The sequence below is a fragment of the Saccopteryx bilineata genome, chromosome 1 (assembly GCF_036850765.1).
Source record: "Saccopteryx bilineata isolate mSacBil1 chromosome 1, mSacBil1_pri_phased_curated, whole genome shotgun sequence".
In the NCBI taxonomy this organism is placed as follows: domain Eukaryota; kingdom Metazoa; phylum Chordata; class Mammalia; order Chiroptera; family Emballonuridae; genus Saccopteryx; species Saccopteryx bilineata.
The window spans coordinates 296,511,508-296,530,676 of record NC_089490.1 but is presented as its reverse complement, the minus strand read 5'-3'; the positions used below and the strand labels follow the sequence as shown (position 1 = coordinate 296,530,676).

Here is a 19,169-nt window from a genome sequence, read left to right as displayed (position 1 = left end):
AGTGACCAAATAGGAGAATTACATTAATGTCAAGTTTTAATTTACGGGAATCTGACTGCTCAATCAAGTACAATAGGACACCATATGGTCCCTGATTGACAGCTCTATTAAATTAATTTCATTGTTTCAACCCACTTTCCTTAGTGTAGTTCCCAGGAATGTCACAGAGTGGGAAAATTAATGGCGATGCAGAGTCTTCTGCAGTAACTCTGTATTTCCATCTTGAAGTAAAACAACTATGGGAAGCCTCAAGGTCTTATTCTTTAGTCATTGCCAAGTTTAATAACAGATGTCCTATGTTTAGAGATCAAAATGCAAAAGCTGAGCGTCAAGCATTTCTTCATGGTCTTTGTTTAAGAACTTAAAGCCACTGGCGATGAAGCACGAACACACACATGTGAGAAGCCATGCCTGTCAGGGCAGAAAGACAAGTTCCGTGGGCCTGGGGAATCATCACAGAGCAGGGAAAATGGTCCCAGGACCAGAGACAAGAAACGAGTGAGATGTTATTTAGAAATGGCAGCTCCACCTCTAGAAATAGTCAGGACACCTGGTTGTATTGGTGCTGTTCCAGGTTCTCGTTATCATGTGCTTCAGGCTACCAGGTTATTGTATGCTCCTATGCAAGGAATTACTGGAGGCTGATGTCAAACTGCACACACATTCTCTTCCTCCCCGCTGACCCTACCCCAGACTCATCTTCAACCCCAAGAAGGTAGAGTTAGGTCATTTTTCAAGCTGTTGAGACTGTCTTCTGGGAATAGAAAAGAACTTGGACATCCTGTTGACTTACCCGAGTTGGTTTCTAGTTTGTACTCTTGTAACATGGTCTGTTTTTAAAAATAACAGTTCATCAAAAATGCTACAAAGGGCCTCCTGAGAGAAGAGCAGATGGACCTTGCAGTACAGAGAAAGGGACTTCCTTTACCTATAACAGAGTGCGAAGTAGCACAAGAACTCACAACCTCCCTCCTGTGGACGGCCAGCCCCAGGAGCTCACGATGTATTTGATTAAAGGAATCCTGGATGTAAGTTTAAAAATGCAGCAGCCCCCCCACTCCAGCATTTGTTATGTGCCTTCTCTTCGATGCAATTACAGAAGTTGTAAAATAAGTGAAGAATCTGTTTCAAAATTACCTGGCATAACGGATTACTCAAAAAGGGGGGAGGTTTTGGGTTTGTTTCCACATGGGGAAAGAATGGAAACATGAAAATGATTATTCCTGCTCTTAAAAATCTTTATACAAGATTTTAAAAAGACAGACCATTCAACAGGTTGGAAATCCATTTCAATGACTTGTCTTTATTGTAAATGAATACAGATGCAAAAAAAAAAAAAAGTATTAGGAAGAACCAAGTGCTATTAACCTTTTCTAACTATTGATTTTTCCCCTCCATTTTGCTCCATCCTACCAGCATTGCAGAATGAATTTCAATCAAGTGAACACATGGCACATCCATTATGAAAATGCCTGCTGCTAGAATTGTACACTGTTCTGTGTGTAGACACCACCGCCACCTGGGAGTTAACCCTTCCTCTAAGAGAGAGAAATAAGTATTCTGCCATCAAAATATTAAGCCTGGTCATGTCTCATCATTGGCAGGCAGGCTTCCAGGGTCCCTCTGTCTAAAAAAGGGAAACTCCAATTCTCTCATCAGTTAAAAAAAGAAAAGGCAGTTAAACACAGCAGCACCTTTACTTTGGGCCAACTGAAATGAATTGTCACAGCATTGTTGAAGATAACTAGAATATTGTGATTTAATCATTTCATGAAGGAAGTATATATGTATATATTTTTTGTTTGTTTATAGTGAGAGGACCATTCCTCTCTCAGAAAGGGAGGAAGGAAGGAAGGGAGGGAGGGAAAGAGGGGGAGGAGAGGGGAGAGCGTGGGAAAAGAGGGGAGAGATGGAAGGGAGGGGAGAAAGGGGGGGAGAGAGAGAGAGGGAGAGAGAGAGGGAGAGAGAGAGAGAGAGAGAGAGAGAGAGAGAGAGAGAGAAAACACTGTTCTGTTCCTGTATGTGCCCTAACCTGGGATTGAACAGGCAACCTCTGTGCTTTGGGATGATGCTCTAACCAACCAAGCTATCTGGCCAGGGCAAAAAATATATTAATAAAAAGGAAAAAAATCAGAATTTATAAATGAGTTCTAGGAATCTTAATGTTCAGTACAGTGACTACAGTTAACAATACTAAGTTACAGTCTTGAAAACTGTTGAGAGTAATCTAAAACATTTCACTATTCACACGTACAACAGGTGATATGAGGGGATGGAGGTGTTAGCTAGCCTTACTGTGGTAATCACTCCACAATATGTAAGTGTATCAAATCATTCTGCTGTATACACTTTAAGCTTACAAAATGTTATCTATCAGTTACAGCTCCATAAAGCGGGGGTGGGGTGGGGAGGAGCACTTGCTTAGTATGTTTACATGTAGAAAAGAGGTAGGTGCTATGGAGAGTGTGAAAGGTGTTTACATATCTAGCCTTGAGGCAGGAATGGACTGCAAACTCTCAGCAGTTTTCATGGCAAGGAACCCGATCCAGGGCCACGGTGGACATTTAAAGACCATAATAAAAATAGCAAGCCACTTTTCACGTATTATCTCATTTAATCCTCACAACTCTTCAAGGTTGGTATCAATACCGCACGTTTACAACTGAAGACGGTGAAGGTCAGGTTACAATTGTCCAAGGTCATGACATGGTAAGTGTTGGATTCATCCCAGGTCTACCTGAACACCAAGCCCACAGCCTCACTGCTGTGCGTCCGTCCCACACACCGCAGAGGGGCAAGTCCCTTGGGACCAAAGCTCTCCCCCACTGAGGACCCCCGGGAGGCTTTCTCTCACCTTCTTTCAGTCTTCCATCCTCCGCAGCTGATCCATTTGGGAAAATGGTCTTGACAAAAATCCCCATCTGTCCTCGAATGCAGTCGCGACCTCCAGCAATGCTAAAGCCCAGGCCCTGCACCCAGAGCAGATGGAGGTCCCGCTTAACACTGTCGCATTTTACTGAGGGCATCAGTTCCCGTTTCGGTATTGGACCGAGGGCACCCTTCCCACTGGAGAATTTAACTGAGGTGTCTTTTCCACTCATGCTTGTAGTTAAGCTAACTAGCTATAAATTCAAGTTTGCGTCCCCTTCTCCCGGCAATATCTAGTTGCATTGTGCCAGCTATGCATCGATTGCATTAACGGGCGAAAGTTTTAGGCTGAAACATGAGGTTGCCAGTGTTTGACAATCTTTGATCTCCAAAAATGGCCGTTTCACATGGATCAACTAATAGCTCACGAGTCATTTTCCACTATTCAGGTGTTTCAGCCTTTCTGTTTTGTGTAATACCAAACGAATACTTTGATATTTGTATAATGATCAAGTTACATATATTATTCTCTTTATGATAACTGCAGTATCATGAAATTCATTCCAAAGGTTAGCTGGGTGCGTTCCCCAAAGCTGCAGGGTCTTTTCACTTACTAGTGGGGGAAGCCGGGGCGTTCGCTTCCCCAACAATTCCACCCTCACGGCCAGGAAGGTGCTGGTGACTCCTGACATCACCAGGGCAACAGGAAGTGACCACCTCACTCAGAGGCCCACAAGGAAGGATGCCAGGGAAGCCACTCAAATACACATAAAGGCCAAATAATCTATTCTTTAAACATTTTTAAAGTTTCAGACAAAAACAACAATAATAAAAACCATGTAAGAAGTAGCTGCCGACATTCACCTGGCGGACAAAGCAGTGGGCGGAAGAGAGCTCACCTTGCCTTTCTCTTTGTACAGCCCGATGATGGAGATGACCGAGGGCCGAATGAACCTCCAGGGGGACTCCACCTGCGTGGTGCTCAGGGACCGGGTGGACTTCTTCACGATGTGGTACTCCTACGAGTCAGCACACAGCACGGTCAGACAGAGCCTCACCTACCCTTCTGTGGTCTCTGGCATAAACATAGATTTGGATTTTTTAAACCTCAGTTGTCTTTTGGGTTAGGCAGACATTCTCCCTGGTCCAGCAGCTTAAAAAAAGTTTATTATCAATAACAGCAGAGGAATAACCCCTTCCGCAATAAATTACCATGCCGTCTTCCTCCACAGAAAGAGCAGCTTGGAGACATCTGGTATTTTTTTCCTCAACTCCACGGACCCTGCTTCTTGCTTTCTGGAGTGGAGTCAAGAACCAGAAGCCCCAAGGCTTCAGAGATGTAGGATGACCACCCTGGGGTCAAGCTCTCCCTTGGAAATGGCCCCCGTGCCCCCACCCCAAGTTCACAATCACGGTTAGAAAGCATTCGCCATCTTAAGCTTGATTCATTCACTCAATAACTTAGTAAGCCCTTGTTTCTTATAAAACCCTAACCGCAACCCCAGAAAACTGTTACTCTGAATAAAACATCCCGCTGAGGAACTGCAGTGGCTTCAGTTCTATCCCCTTGCATTTGGACAATAACGTATTTTCCCATGAGCCACACTCTCCCTTCCTGCACACAGCAGCGTAAACCTCGGCTTCTTATCCTGTTCATTACCCCCCCACACACACGTGTGTGAGCAGGGCGCACTATTTATAACATGAACGAGACTGTATGAGGCTACTGCTTAAGCACTTCCACAGTCCAGCTCCTTGCTATTCTTCTTAGAATAATTTTTTTTTCTTTTTTTACAGAGACAGAGAGAGAGAGTCCGAGAGAGGGATAGATAGAGACAGACAGACAGGAACAGAGAGAGATGAGAAGCATCAATCATCAGTTTTTCGTTGCGACACCTTAGTTGTTCATTGATTGCTTTCTCATATGTGCCTTGACTGTGGGCCTTCAGCAGACCGAGTGACCCCTTGCTCGAGCCAGAGACCTTGGGTCCAAGATGGTGAGCTTTGCTCAAACCAGATAAGCCCGCACTCAAGCTGGCGACCTCAGGGTCTCAAACCTGGGTCTTCTGCATCCCTGTCCGACGCTCTATCCACTGCGCCACCACCTGGTCAGGCTTAGAATAAATTTCTTAAGTGACACATATTCCAGCATAAGAAAAAAAAAATCACTTCATATTTAATAGGAGAAAGGAGACACCAAAAACAGTTTTTATCCATAATGAGTGTGTTCTACATTCAAAGGTAGAAACAAGATGTCTGCTAATGATATTTTTGTATTCCTGGCAGCTAAGAACTATTATATTTTGCAGTTTTATTATACAATCCTTGCCTGCTATATGTTGGCTTCCCATACTGTGATTCAATAAAAAAATAATTATGCTGGCTTGGCAAGATTACTACTCTTTTACTGAAACTGCCTGGCCACGGCCAGACAGAGCCCACAGTTACCTATCCCTGAATATGGAGGCCCACCTGCGGGCTCACAGGGGCCTCTGCCCCGACCACCTCATCCCAGCTCCACTGTGGAGCCAGTGGGAACCAGCAAACTGCTTTCCTGTTCTACCCATTGCAGAGGTCCTGCTGCCCTTTCTAGACCTGTGCTATCCAATATGACAACTACTAGCCACCTGGGCTGTCTATATTTAAATTAAGGTAAATTAAAATGAAAAAATCCAGTCCTCAGTCTCGCTTGCCCCTTTTCATGTGCTCAGTAGACACATGCGGCTACCATCTTGGGCAGCACAGATATAAAACGTTCCCATCGCTGCACAAAGTTTTAGTGGAGAGCTCTATTCCACGCAATCCTTTTCAATGGAGAGAGAGATCAAGAAAAAAGAAAGGTGAATCCTGGGAGAAAAAGAAAAGGGAAGAAAAGAAGAAGACAAGAGAAAGGACAATTTAAAGAAGAAAACGGGTCTTTTCTCTAAAATCTTTACTAACCCGTGTTTCCAAGTTCCTGGAAGCCGGGTTAGAAATGGGTGTTTACAGGCGTTTGGTTGGGCTTCCTGGGCAGGTCACCGCCTCAGTGCTGCACATGCTGGGCCGTGCTGGCAGTCCACCCTCTCATCTTCCGCACTCACTAAAACAGCCTGGCCACGTGGCTCTCAAAAATTTCCAACCAGTGGTGCGATTCAGCCGGTTTGCACCAGTTCTGCAGAACCGATATCTAATTTTTTGTTGAGTTTGGGGAACCGGTTGTTAAAATGGCACTTGTAATCAGGGTTCTCTCTAAGGTGGGTGCCTGGGCAGCCGCCCAATGTGGAAATCACAAATGTGTACATTCCTTACTCTTTTTTAAAGTTCATCTGCACAACAGGGTATTCTAAGCGCCTGTAGTCATGTTCATTCTGTCCATAGGTGAAAAACATTGCAAGTGAGGAAGCCAATCAAGAAGCAATACGGAAATATCTCAAGTTTTATTGTGTTTTGTCAGGTATTATTTAATATTTTTTCATTAATATTTTAAAACGTATAATATAGTGTTTTGTACCTCTTATTGTTCTTAAGTATTAAATGCATGAAATAATAAACTATCTTTCAGTATATTGTTTTTTTATACTTAAAGTGGTCATTAGGGCAGAGAACTGTTTGTTAAATTATTTGAATCCCACTACTGTGTCTGATCTCCTCACTTTGCTGGTCCAATTGGATCCTTCTGAGCAGGTCACAGCCTTGCCTCTGCTCTGGAGGAGTTTCCACCAGGTCCCACACCAGTTTTTTGCCCTGTTTTCTCTTGATGTCTTAACTCAAGGTGCCTTTGGGTGGGTTCAACACAAAAGAGCCTGATCGGCAACAGCCTCAGAAACAGGGCGCCTCTCCGGTCACTGCTCAGGTAAGCTTTCCTCACGGCGGTCCCGGCACATCCCTTTGAGCAAAACACTTCACCTCTTTGAGATCTGGATGTCCCGGCTGTAAGATGGCGACAATACATGAAAAGTAAGGGCCTGGACCAGGTGTCCTAACCAGGTCCTTTTGGGCTCTGTGATCTAGGAGTTTCCGAGCACTGTCGGGCGTCTTGACTGCCTTATCCTCTCCTCCTCCATCTCTGCTGCATCACACGCCTGGAGCAAGATGCCACTGGTGTCTCCTGAGTCTTCTGGCTGATGGTGCAGGGCTCAAGGGCCCTCCACAGGTTCCCAGAGACAGCCTGCCTCCAACTTGGTTATGAGACATATACCCAGTTTCAGCTGGACTGAGGATGACGAAATTGAGGCGGAGTCCCTGTTCAGGGTTATGGAGCCCCGAACACTCAGCGGGACAGGCCCTGGAATATTAACATCACCGCTCCCTGCACCCCTTTCTGCAGCCCCTTCTGACCTTGGCTGTTTGAGTCATTAATTACTGCGTAAATGGTAGGATCCCAGGCACAGCATAGGCATGTGCACACCACACACATTCCCTTCCCTCTCTCACTCGACCCAATATCCACCTAGCCAGTTGTTAAACTGACACCTGACATGTCCACTAAACGAGGGATAGTGGTTCACCACAGACTGCGAGGTTCCACTGTCACCTGGCAGTTAAGTTTCAGATCTAGGCTCCCAAACACACAGTAGGAAGGGGATCAAGATGTCAAGGTCCAACAAGGGATTATTTTTCTCTACTGTTTCCAAATATTAGGCTGACTTCCCTCTAACCACAGCAGAGAGACCTCACTGTTCATATTATACGTTTAGTCCCAAACACTCTTGGCCCACAGAGGCGGGCAGGTCTGCAGAACACTGAAGCTCTGGCTGTCCTCTGAAAGAATAAAGGAAACGTGGACACCCGGGGGGTAAGCATGCTCTTCCACGCCTGACTGGTCAACTGTGACTGCATGAGGAAGCACAGGCTCTGTGGCACAGACTACCTGTGATGTTCCCGAAGATTCCAGCAGCTGGGGAAGAGAGTGCTTCCGGCCATCTCGGGACACCTCCAACATCCTGGCCCGGGGGTCCCCATTTCGCACCATCAGCTCGTTATATTCTTCAACAGATTCTAGACGGTGTACACCCCCTTGAAATCACAATGAAAAAAGACATGGCTTGATACAGGACAAAAAGAAGAGCATACACAGGCATAAACCTACATCTATACCCACATTCACAGTTTTCAGGTCTGGTGTCTAATTCTTTCAAAGCACCGAGCTCACCACGTTCTACCATCAAGCTCTGTATAAGTTCAGTGTGCCAAAGCCATTAATGCCAGTTTTTGAAGGAACCAGATAAGGGCAATGTATATATTTCATCCAAGTAAGATGAAGGCAATAAACAGCAGTGAGAATGCTCTCAGTAGTTGGTTTTGGTGATGGAGGAATATCACTTTGTGGTTGGTATAGTTCCACTGTTGGGGCAGATGGGTTTTTTCATGTATTGTAATGACTTCTAAAATAAATGTAAAAGAATTATAACTTACAAAAATGTGCACAAATACTAAGTGTAAAGTTCCATGAAATTTCACAAAGTGAATGTACCAATAACCAACAACCAAACCGAGAAATGGAATCTTGACAGAACCTGAAAGCCATTTTGTGTCAAGGGTAACCATTATCCCAATTTCTAACATCATAGTTTACTTTTGCCTATTTTCAACCTTTATATAAATGAACACATAGAATATGTACTTTTCTGTATGTCTGGCTCCTTATTCTTAGCATTTGTTTGTGAAATTCCACCATGTTGTTGCATGCCAAAAGATTGTTCATCCCACTGCTATGTACTATTTCATTACATAAACATAATACAATTTATTTATTCATTCTTTTGCTGATGGACATTTGGTTTGTTTCCCATTTTAGGTCTAGGACAAGGGTCAGTGAACAATTTTTTTGTAAAGGAGAGTCAATGTTTTAGGTTTTATGGGCCACAAATGACCCCTGCAGCATATTCTTTACAAAACATTTTTTACAACCATTTTTACTAAAAATGTAGAAAGCATTTCTAGCTCACAGGCCATACAACAATCTAAGTATAGTTTGTTGACCCCAGTCCAGAATATGCTGTTTTTGAATATTCTCATACACGTCATGAGATGTAGATCTAGGAGTGGAGTTGCTGGGTTACAAGTTTCTCAACCTCTGTGTCACACTTAGTGTTGTCAGTCTTTTAAATTTTAGCCACTCTGGTGGATACAGAATGACATTTCATTGTGGTTTTTATACTTCACTGAAGACTGAGATTGCACTTCTTTTAAAATATTGCTGTTTTCCTTTTGTAAAGTTGTAAAGTGTCTGTTTAAGTCTTTTGCTCATTTTTTATTGGGTTTCTGTCTTTTGTTATTTATAGAATTTTAATTTTTTGTTAATATATTTTAAATATTTAGATTGTGGGATCTATGTATTGTAAATATCTTCTGCATGTCTGTGACTTGACTTTTTCTTCAATATTATTTTATTTATTTATTTGTTTGTTTGTTTTTTTCTGAAGCTGGAAAGGGGAGAGACAGTCAGACAGACTCCCGCATGTGCCCGACCGGGATCCACCCGGCATGCCCACCAGGGGCAACGCTCTGCCCATCAGGGGGCGATGCTCTGCCCCTCTGGGGCATCGCTCTGCCTCGACCAGAGCCACTCTAGCGCCTGGGGCAGAGGCCAAGGAGCCATCCCCAGCGCCCGGGCCATCTTTGCTCCAATGGAGCCTTGGCTGCGGGAGGGGAAGAGAAGAGACAGAGAGGAAGGAGGGGAGGGGGGTGGAGAAGCAAATGGGCGCTTCTCCTATGTGCCCTGGCCGGGAATCGAACCGGGGTCCCCCGCACGCCAGGCCGATGCTCTACCGCTGAGCCAACCGGCCAGGGCTTCAATATTATTTTTTGATGAGCAAAAGTTCATAATTTTAATATAGAACAATATATAGATTTTCTCCTTTTAAGTTAGTACTTTTGGGTCCTGTAAAATTTTTATAGTAATAATTTTTTTTTTTTTGGTGCCGAAACCCGGGAACGAATATAGTAATAGTTTTTAAAGATATCTCTATCAGTACCTCTTTTATATTATATGCCATTTAAAAATAAGATAATTTAAGAGACCTTAATCTTAAATGATGTCTTAATTACAGTGACAATGGTAGGTATAATCAAATTATATTGTTTATATTATACACGCTATTATTAATTTTCAACCTTTTTTATCTCATGGTACACATAAACTAATTATTAAAATTCTGGGCCTGACCTGTGGTGGCGCAGTGGATAAAGCGTCGACCTGGAAATGCTGAGGTCGCCAGTTCGAAACCCTGGGCTTGCCTGGTCAGGGCACATATGGGAGTTGATGCTTCCAGCTCCTCCCCCCTATCTCTCTCTCCTCTCTCTCTCCCTCTCTCCCTCTCTCTCTCTCTCTTTTTCTCTCTCTCTCCCTCTCTCTCTCCTCTCTAAAAATGAATAAAATAAAAATTTTTTAAAAAAAGAAAAATTAAAAAAAATAAAAAATAAAAAAATAAAATTCTGCAGCACACCAAACAAAAATATTTTTTTTGCTGACTTGACAAACAGATATAATTTTGATTCATTCACATTGGACAACTATTGTCATTTTTTTGTTTTGGCTTTTGTCATTTTTTAATTTGACAATCTAAGGGAAAAGAGATCAGTGCCCTGATTAAATAGCCAGCAGGTATTGCATGTTTTAAAAATTCTTGTGGCATGCTGGTTGAAAATTGCTGCATTATAATATAATATGTATATATCCACGTTATATAAATATATCTGTGAGTATAGTTATGCACACATTCAGAGTCTTTGGAATATCAATCTCTCCTAGACTAAGCATTTGATGACCTAAAATTTCAATTTACCTGAAAGCTTTTCGTGGGATAAAACAAGATGACTCCGTACTCTTTTACAAATAATTCACTGATGAGTTTCTAATAGTGATGAAAAGATAGAATAGGGCTGATACAGTTATTTTAAAATGGACATCACTAAAGGTTTGGCTTTTCAAAAGCTGAATGTTAACTTTGTTACACACAGGTTTTCAAACACCTGAAATTCCTTTGCAGTCAAAGAAAATTTTCCATTTAAAAAGATCACAAGCCTAAGGCATTAATATGGATAAATAAAAGAAATACCAAAATCAAAAGGGAACCCTGCTGGCAAAAAAAGGATGGCATGAAGTAATGAACACTCAGGTTAGAATGTCAGAAAAAATGTTCCATGAAATCGCTTTAGTCATTTTGGACTCAGGCCGGGCAAAACCCGTCGTGGAAATGGCTGGAACCTCTTTACAGAACCTCCTTAATAATTCATGACCAGCTGAATCTGTCCTGGCATGCTCACTCATCTGAGAGAGATTTATTTGAAGAGAATGCCTTTGGAGCTGACAGGGAGGCTCTGGCCATCCGCAGAGGAGAAACCTCGTACGGTAGTGTTGGGAGATAGCACACTGAGAGGCGCATACCAGAGCGACTCGCTGTAAGAAAATAGGAAATAAATATCCAAGTTTACAGGCCAGACAAATTAGGAGCTCATCACATTAAAATCTTCTGGGTTCAAACGTCTTTCAAATGAACATATTTCACAGCACCGAGTGCAGATCCAGTTCCGTAAGCCTCTTGAACAGGTCTCCAAATTGCTTTTCCAGCCTTATCTCCCACTACCCGGCACACGAATTCATTGCTCGAGTCTGCTGATTCTCCAAGGAGAGGATTTGTCCAAAACCCGCATTCTTTCCAAAACTGGGGAGCACATAAATATCACTTGACGTTTTACCCAACGTTGCCGGCACCATCACCTCCCACCCCGAGCGTCTCCTCGCTCCTGATCGCTCTGACGAGCTCTGCTGGACTGAGTCACTGTTACTGATGGATTACTGGATCTTGGGGATAGACGAGGAGGAAAAACAGTTACCCAAACTTGTCTAACCAATTTTTTACCCATTGTGTCTAAGCATTTCTCATGCATTTTTTCACATGTCTAGACTGCTGTTTTTCTCTCTTGTTCTACCAAGTCCTGCCAAGGTCCTGGCCCTTCTGAAACCTGCATGCTCTGAATGCCTCCCCTGGGTGCCACACCCAGAGTGCCTTCCAGTCCTTGTACCCCTGTGCACAGTTAACATGGCCTACATGTTCTCGAGCATCTTCCTGTTTGAACCCACGGAAGCACCTTCCCCTCCTGAGAGGGAAAGAGGAGAGAACAATGACAATGATGTGATACTAAAGACAGCAATGGTAATTCCAGTGGCAGTACCACATGGTGAGGGTCTACTGCTACCACACTTCGAAGTGGCTCTGACCTATGCCTTCCCCTCAACTCCATCTGTCTTTCTTTTTTTATTTTTATTTTTATTTTATTCATTTTTAGAGAGGAGAGAGAGAGACAGAGAGAGAGAAGGGGGGAGGAGCTGGAAGCATCAACTCCCATATGTGCCTTGACCAGGCAAGCCCAGGGTTTCGAACCGGCGACCTCAGCATTTCCAGGTCGACGCTTTATCCACTGCGCCACCACAGGTCAGGCAGTCTTTCTTTCTTTTTTTAAGTGAGAAGAGGGAGACAGAGAGACAGACTCCCACATGTGCCCAACCAGGATCCACCTGGCAAGCCCCCTATCAGGCAATACTCTGCCCATCTGGGGCTGTTGCTCAGCAACTGAGCTATTTTTAACCCCTTGAGGCTCCATGGAGCCACCCTCAGTGCCTGGGCCAACTCGCTTAAACCAATCGACCTGTGGTTGCATGAAAGGAAGGGGGCGGGGGAGACGGAGAGGGAGAGGGAAGGGTAGAATAGAGGGTCGCTTCTCCTTTGTGCCCTGACCAGGAATTGAACCCAGGACATCCACATGCTGTGCCAATGCTTTACCACTGAGCCAACTGGCCAGGGCCTCAACTCTATCTTTCAGTAAGTCCTGGTACTTAGAAGGCACCTACACTGATTGGCAGAATAAATGAAGGAACAGAGAGCCAGAGAAGGCAAGTCCCCTGTCCTAGATCACACAGTCAGTGTGGCAGAGCTGGGAAGTGCTTCTTCACTTTCTCCATTTCCTTGTTTTGGCCCCGGATGTCTGGGAGGAACACAGGAAGAGTGGGCGGCATCCACCTGTGGCAATGGTAGCTAGCCCTGGATTTGCTAGTCAGCTGAAGTGCTGCTCATTGTAAATTAATAGAACAGAATTTGAGACTCATGGCTCCAGAAGGCTGTGCCCCTTCCCCAAATCTGTATCTGTGAAGCCCCAGACTGGGGGACAGGGTTCTTATCAGTATCTTCAGGAAGTTGAGGGGTGAGTGAGAAGGACTCTGTCCAGGAGGCAGATCTTTTTATGTTTTTTTAAAAAAGATTTTTATTCATTTTTATAGAGAGAGGAGAGAGAGAGAAGGGGGAGGAGCAGGAAGCATCAATTCCCACATGCGCCTTGACTGGGCAAGCCTGGGGTTTTGAACTGGTGACCTCAGTGTTCCAGGTCAACGCTTTATTCACTGTGCCACTACAGGTCAGGCAGAGGCAAATCTTTTTGATGGCACTGAGTGACCTTTGCGATTCCCTTAACCTCCCTGGCTTCATTCATAAAATTAGGAATGTGACTGTACTGGTTTCCAAGGTCCCTCAGATTTCCCCAGAGCTCTGTGGTCCCTCCCACCGCCCCGACCCTGGAAACCGTTTATAAGGTGTTGATCAACTCTGCCAAGAGAGCTGACCTAAAGATCTCCTCTACGCTCCTGTGACTTCCGGTCCCAAACACACATAGGATTCAACGTATTTCTCTCGGTTGTTCATCGGGCCGAAGGGGAGCTGGTGTTTTTCTCTACGTGAGGAACTTCGGCACAATGTCGCCCCTGAGACTTATTGGCCTCTGTCATTACACTGTCCTTGCCACACCCCCACATTCTAGCATTCACTCAGCTAGATATTGCTCAGTTATTCTGAGTTATAAATACAAAGGAATCCATTTTGTTACTCAAAAAACAAAGCTGATGTATTTTATGGTCCTAGACGTGCCAGCTACCTGAGAAGAACTCGGCAGAGGGCCAGGCAGTGGGGGATGGGTGCTCTGGCCACTGATCTGAGTGGCAGGAGGAGGAAACTGACTTTTGGGGGTGTTAGCATACATACTTTGTGCTAGCTACTCTCGTGTGAGTTTATTTAATTAAAAAATCTGCTCAACCTTTCACAGTCAGTATTATCATCTCCTTTTTCAGGTGAGGGAGTGGGAGTGCAGGGATGGTAAATAACCAGCCCAAGGCTACTCAAAAACTGAGGGGTAAACTTGGTTCTGTGGGGCCTCCAAGCGCTTACTTTTCCCGCCATCCCTGACGTGTTCCAGGGCTGGGCAGCCAGGGCTGGCTTCTCTACCAGGCCACAGACGACAGCCCACACCACTTTTAGGGGCCCACAGAAATGTTTTAATTTCTTTTAAATTCAGGAAAAAAAAGAACATAATAGTAATGAACAACTAATAATGAGTCCAGCTAGTAACTTTATACCAATGCAATCATAACACATAATTTTTAGTATATTTTTGATAGAGGAAAGAGCCCACCAAGGCAAAGGTCCTCGATCCATGAGAGTCACTGGGCTCCGGCACATGGCCTTCGCTCTCAACACTGACTTCCTCCCTCAGGGCATGGGCCAGCCGCTATAAGGATGTGCCCAGCAAATGCCAGCTCTGCTTGCTCCAAAGCTGCAACTGCTCCACTCCCAACCCCCACCTCGTAAAATGCAGATTTGAGACGATATAAATAGCTCTTTGTCCCTTGCTCTGGTGGACCAAAGCTTGGGGAGAGGTATGCTTGCTGGGAAAATAGGCCATCAGGAATATTCCACAGTGAAAGGGTCACCTGGAGTCCTAGTGAAGTAAATGACCAAACACACAGCAAGTTTAAATTTAAGCAGAGACAAACAATGATGCTGACATTCGCTTCATTATGACTCAAAACTAATCACATGAAGAGCCAGGCTGAAAACAGTGTTAAGCCCAGGACATGCTCAATGCAAAGGCGAAACAAGCTGGAGGTTTTAAGGGAAAAAGGAGCACGTCTCGCTAATGATTTCATGTCCCCACTCTGGAGCTGAAAGCTCGTTCTCCGAAAGAGCATGTTAGGCAGAGCCCGCTTACCTGAAAGACGACTTTTGAGCTTCATTTTACTGCTGCCCTGTTTGGGACTTTCCAGGTTTCCCTTGAGGTCCTCAGAGCCGCCCGAGTCTTGGGGCTCATCTGCCCCAGGGATCTGAAATGCAGAGCGCACAGAGCTGTTGGGAGAGGCTGGCGCAGCCCCTCTGAGACGTCATCTCCAGGCATCAGAGTTTAGAGGGCTCTAGGGGTCCTTCCATTTCTTGAAAAACCTTGATCTTGGACAAGATCACTCAAGATCACTCATGTGGTCACAAAGTCACAGGTAGAGCCCAGGTCTCTTGCCATGTGGGTTAGTGCTTTTTCCTATAGTGTAAGTTGTAACAAATCTTTAACCAGACATTTAGTCAATTCTAAGGTTTTATTTTTATTTTTTTAACTTTTTTTTTGTATTTTTCTGAAGCTGGAAATGGGGAGGCAGTCAGACAGACTCCCCATGCACCCGAAAGGGATCCACCCGGCACGCCCACCAGGGGGAGATGCTCTGCCCATCCGGGGCGTCGCTCTGTCCTGACCAGAGCCACTCTAGCGCCTGAGGCAGAGGCCAAGGACCCATCCCCAGCGCCCGGGCCATCTTTTGCTCCACTGGAGCCTTGGCTGCGGGAGGGGAAGAGAGAGACAGAGAGGAAGGAGAGGGGGAGGGGTGGAGAAGCAGATGGGCGCCTTTCCTGTGTGCCCTGGCCGGGAATTGAACCCGGGACTTCCGCATGCTAGGCCGACGCTCTACCACCGAGTCAACCGGCCAGGGCAATTCTAAGGTTTTAAAATATGGCAAAAGGGATTTTGTGGCAGCCAAATAAACACACCCCTCGGGTCAACCAGATGTTTCATGTGCTACACTCCTAAGTACTGATTGAATACCTCACAGAATCAAGCTTTGCCCAAGCTATGTGGAGGCATCAACATAAAGTCAGCCCACTCATATGGGCGTTGCATGTCTATACTACCAGACCCCCACAGGTGATGTAGAGAGGACGATCCCAAGGACCACTGGGTTCTCCTAAGAAGAGCCAATCATGCTTGAAAAAAACACCCCAAAGTATGTTCATTAGAGAGGAGACTTATGTACTGACAGTGTTTGCATAAAAATTTCAGGGGATAAATTTACATGTACAAAGCTTATGAGATACACCAAACAGTGAGTCTTCCCATTTGCAATTTTATTTTTTGGAGGAAATAAAGTCATATTAATTAAAACAGATTTCACGTGAAGGAACATATCTGTACTTTAAAACAACAGACGATAACCTTCAACATGGAGTAGTTATTGGAAAGTCATGTCATTATAATGTAAAAAACATCTGAATTTTAATGGATAATAAAATAGTACATTGTATGTAAAATTCAGTATATGAAAATATATAAAGTAAGCAGTAAAAATAATCTCCCAGGCAAACCCCTTTTTAAGAAATAATTGCTTATATATAAATTGTATGTAATACATAAGCTTTGGAAGTCTCCCGTTTGCCCTCAAGTTCAAGTATCTTTCTGGATGAGAAACAGAAAAAAAAGGTCTGAGAAATGAGGAGATGTAGGCAAGTTGAGGAAGGGGCTTTGAGAAAACATATTAATCCTGATATATAAAACGAAGATAAATTTAGTGAGTTCCTATGACAATGTCAGGGACTGGCAGGTCTCCAGGATTAAATTATGAAGTAAAGGCAAGAATGGAATCCGGAAGGTGATTTCAGAGATTCTCTAGAGAGATGTTCTTCCCAACCCCAAATTGTGGTGCTGATTCATACACAGTGCAGAAGAACCCTTCTGGAGACATGCCAGAGGTCCGGGGCACAGGAGACATGCACATAGAAATAACCCAGAGAGAAGTCTCTTCCTTTGCTTGGTTTAAAATTTTTATGGAAAGAACCTGTCTCCAGACTGTACACAGCAATTACGGGAGACTGAGTTAAGCTCCTGGTGACACACCTGATCCAGGCTATCAGCCCACAGGGAAAGGTATTCCTTAGGTTTTCAAGTCATTATCTCCTCTGGTGCCCTCTAAGTGCGCAGTGCCACAACCCAAACCATCAGAAAGCCTGTTTGAGAAGTTCACGTCAGAGAAAAACAATCCTAGCCTACTGCTTCTGGACTTAGAAAGTTCCCTTTGTCTATTCTCCCTTCTATCTTCTTCCTGCATAGCCCCAGGTTTCCATACGGTCAGAAATGTTGGAGGTGACAGAAGCACTCATAGGAATAACCAAGAAGAAAGTGGCAGCCCAAGGTTTCTCAGCTCATTACAGGCAAGAAGGCTGTGACTTCATATTCAGTCTCCTGATTTCCGGCTTTATGTATTAACCAGAAAGTTTCCCCCTGCTCCATCCTAAGATGCTTCTAAATGTATAACTTTGGATGCTCAATACTAAACCATCCCATATAATCCCATTCACCTTAACTTTTTCCCACCTAATTTCACAGAAAACATGTGTCCCAAGGTAAATAATATTATCTCCATTGAACAGATAAGGAAATAAAACTGAGACCCTTAAGTTTATAACTGAGACCTTTCCGTTTATAACACATACCCGGGATCTAGCCCAGAGTGTCTGTGAAGAAAGTCACTACCAAACGAGTGGTGTAGAGTTTTACGAGGGCACAGGGCACCATGTCGGATCTGAAGTCCTTGTGAAGCAAACACAAATGCTCTCAAGTCCCCTGGATTTCAGGATCTGGGGGAGGCAGTTTAGAAGAATCTCGGCCTTAAACAATCTTTTTCTTCTTTCTTTTTAGTCCTCAAATGCACCAAAGAATGAAATGAGAATTGGTTTCTATGATCTATATAATACCAGCAACATTTCATAAATCTTATGGTAAAGATGGTGCATGTCACAGGAGTACTGAAAGCCCACAGCTAAAACCAATTAAGAGTACACCCAGAGATCCCTCTCCCATGTGCTACAAAAGGTACGTATGGTAAGCTCCAGGTAGGAGTGTAATTTTATTTCAGACCCCCTGAAAGGGTTAACACAGGGCTCTGAATTTAAATGAAACCATTTCCTCTTATAATAGAAAACTGGTCTGTCATGATTTAGGTGGCTTGGAACTCAATGAACAGGAAGTAGGTTGCTTAGTTACATTAGTTCCAGGTTATTTCAGGAAGTAGCAACATACAAGTGTTTGATTACAATGAACCTTCCTTTAGTCTTATGACTATTGTCTGAAAGTGTCTACACTCTAAGAAAGTCCCTTTGTTGCATTTTTTTTTTCAGATGTACAGAACAAATCAAATGGTTCTGGAAATGTCATTTTAGTTGTTCTAAAATGAAATGTGCAAAAAGTTCTCCTGGAAGGCCTTTGGTTCAGAGAAACAGCTGATACAATCTATTATTCATCAGCAATTTCTAATTTATGGGTCATACAACAATGCCATTATATTAATGAAACCAAATATAACTTGCCAGTTTCCGAGTTAGAGCCTCTCTGTTTGTAGTTTTCCACACCTGTAACCTATGAGAGTCTCTCTCCATGGAGAACCTCTACTTCTGGTGGTAGGGCAGAGAGGAAGGATTCAGCTGCCTGGGCACAGACCTTGCTTATCCCAATTATTAGCAATTTATGCACACTGGTCAACCTTTTTGAGCTTCAATGTATTTTCATCTGGAAAAGAAAAAAAGGCTTGGGCCCTGGCCAGTTGGCTCAGCGGTAGAGTGTCGGCCTGGCGTGCGGGGAACCCGGGTTCGATTCCCGGCCAGGGCACATAGGAGAAGCGCCCGTTTGCTTCTCCACCCCCCACCCCCCCTTCCTCTCTGTCTCTCTCTTCCCCTCCCGCAGCCGAGGCTCTATTGGAGCAAAGATGGCCTGGGCGCAGGGGATGGCTCCTTGGCCTCTGCCCCAGGCGCTAGAGTGGCTCTGGTTGAGGCAGAGCGACGCCCTGGAGGGGCAGAGCATCGCCCCCTGGTGGGCAGAGCGTCGCCCCCTGGTGGGCGTGCCGGGTGGATCCCGGTCGGGCGCAGGCGGGAGTCTGTCTGACTGTCTCTCCCCGTTTCCAGCTTCAGAAAAATACAAAAAAAAAAAAAAAAAGGCTTGATTTAAGAATTAAATGACAATAGGCTTCTGATTAAAGATTGGTAGATTTTCATCTTGAAATCCTATGAAAATAATGAAGAGATTTTTGAAATGAAAGATATAATCCCACAAGGACGAAGAGAATCAAAGACAACAACAACCAAATTCTGAAAGCCAGTAAGCAGACAACTGTGTGATAGTGGATCCAAGCTGAGAAAGTTGAATCCTAAACTGAAATTGCAGAAGATACCAAAGGAAGTCAGTTTGCA

General features: G+C 44.3%; 1 protein-coding gene across 8 annotated transcripts in view; it reads right to left on the bottom strand.

The window, feature by feature from the left end:
* Positions 1-19,169, bottom strand: part of PDZD2 (PDZ domain containing 2) — a 340,539-nt gene that overhangs the window by 29,842 nt on the left and 291,528 nt on the right. For all 8 annotated transcript variants that reach the window (XM_066244174.1, XM_066244185.1, XM_066244194.1 and 5 more), the window contains 4 exons: positions 14,884-14,995; positions 7,718-7,863; positions 3,768-3,887; positions 2,855-2,969 (listed from right to left, as the gene is read on the bottom strand). In XM_066244174.1, the coding sequence (XP_066100271.1) occupies positions 2,855-2,969; positions 3,768-3,887; positions 7,718-7,863; positions 14,884-14,995 (493 nt within the window). The remainder of the gene's footprint in view (positions 1-2,854; positions 2,970-3,767; positions 3,888-7,717; positions 7,864-14,883; positions 14,996-19,169) is intronic.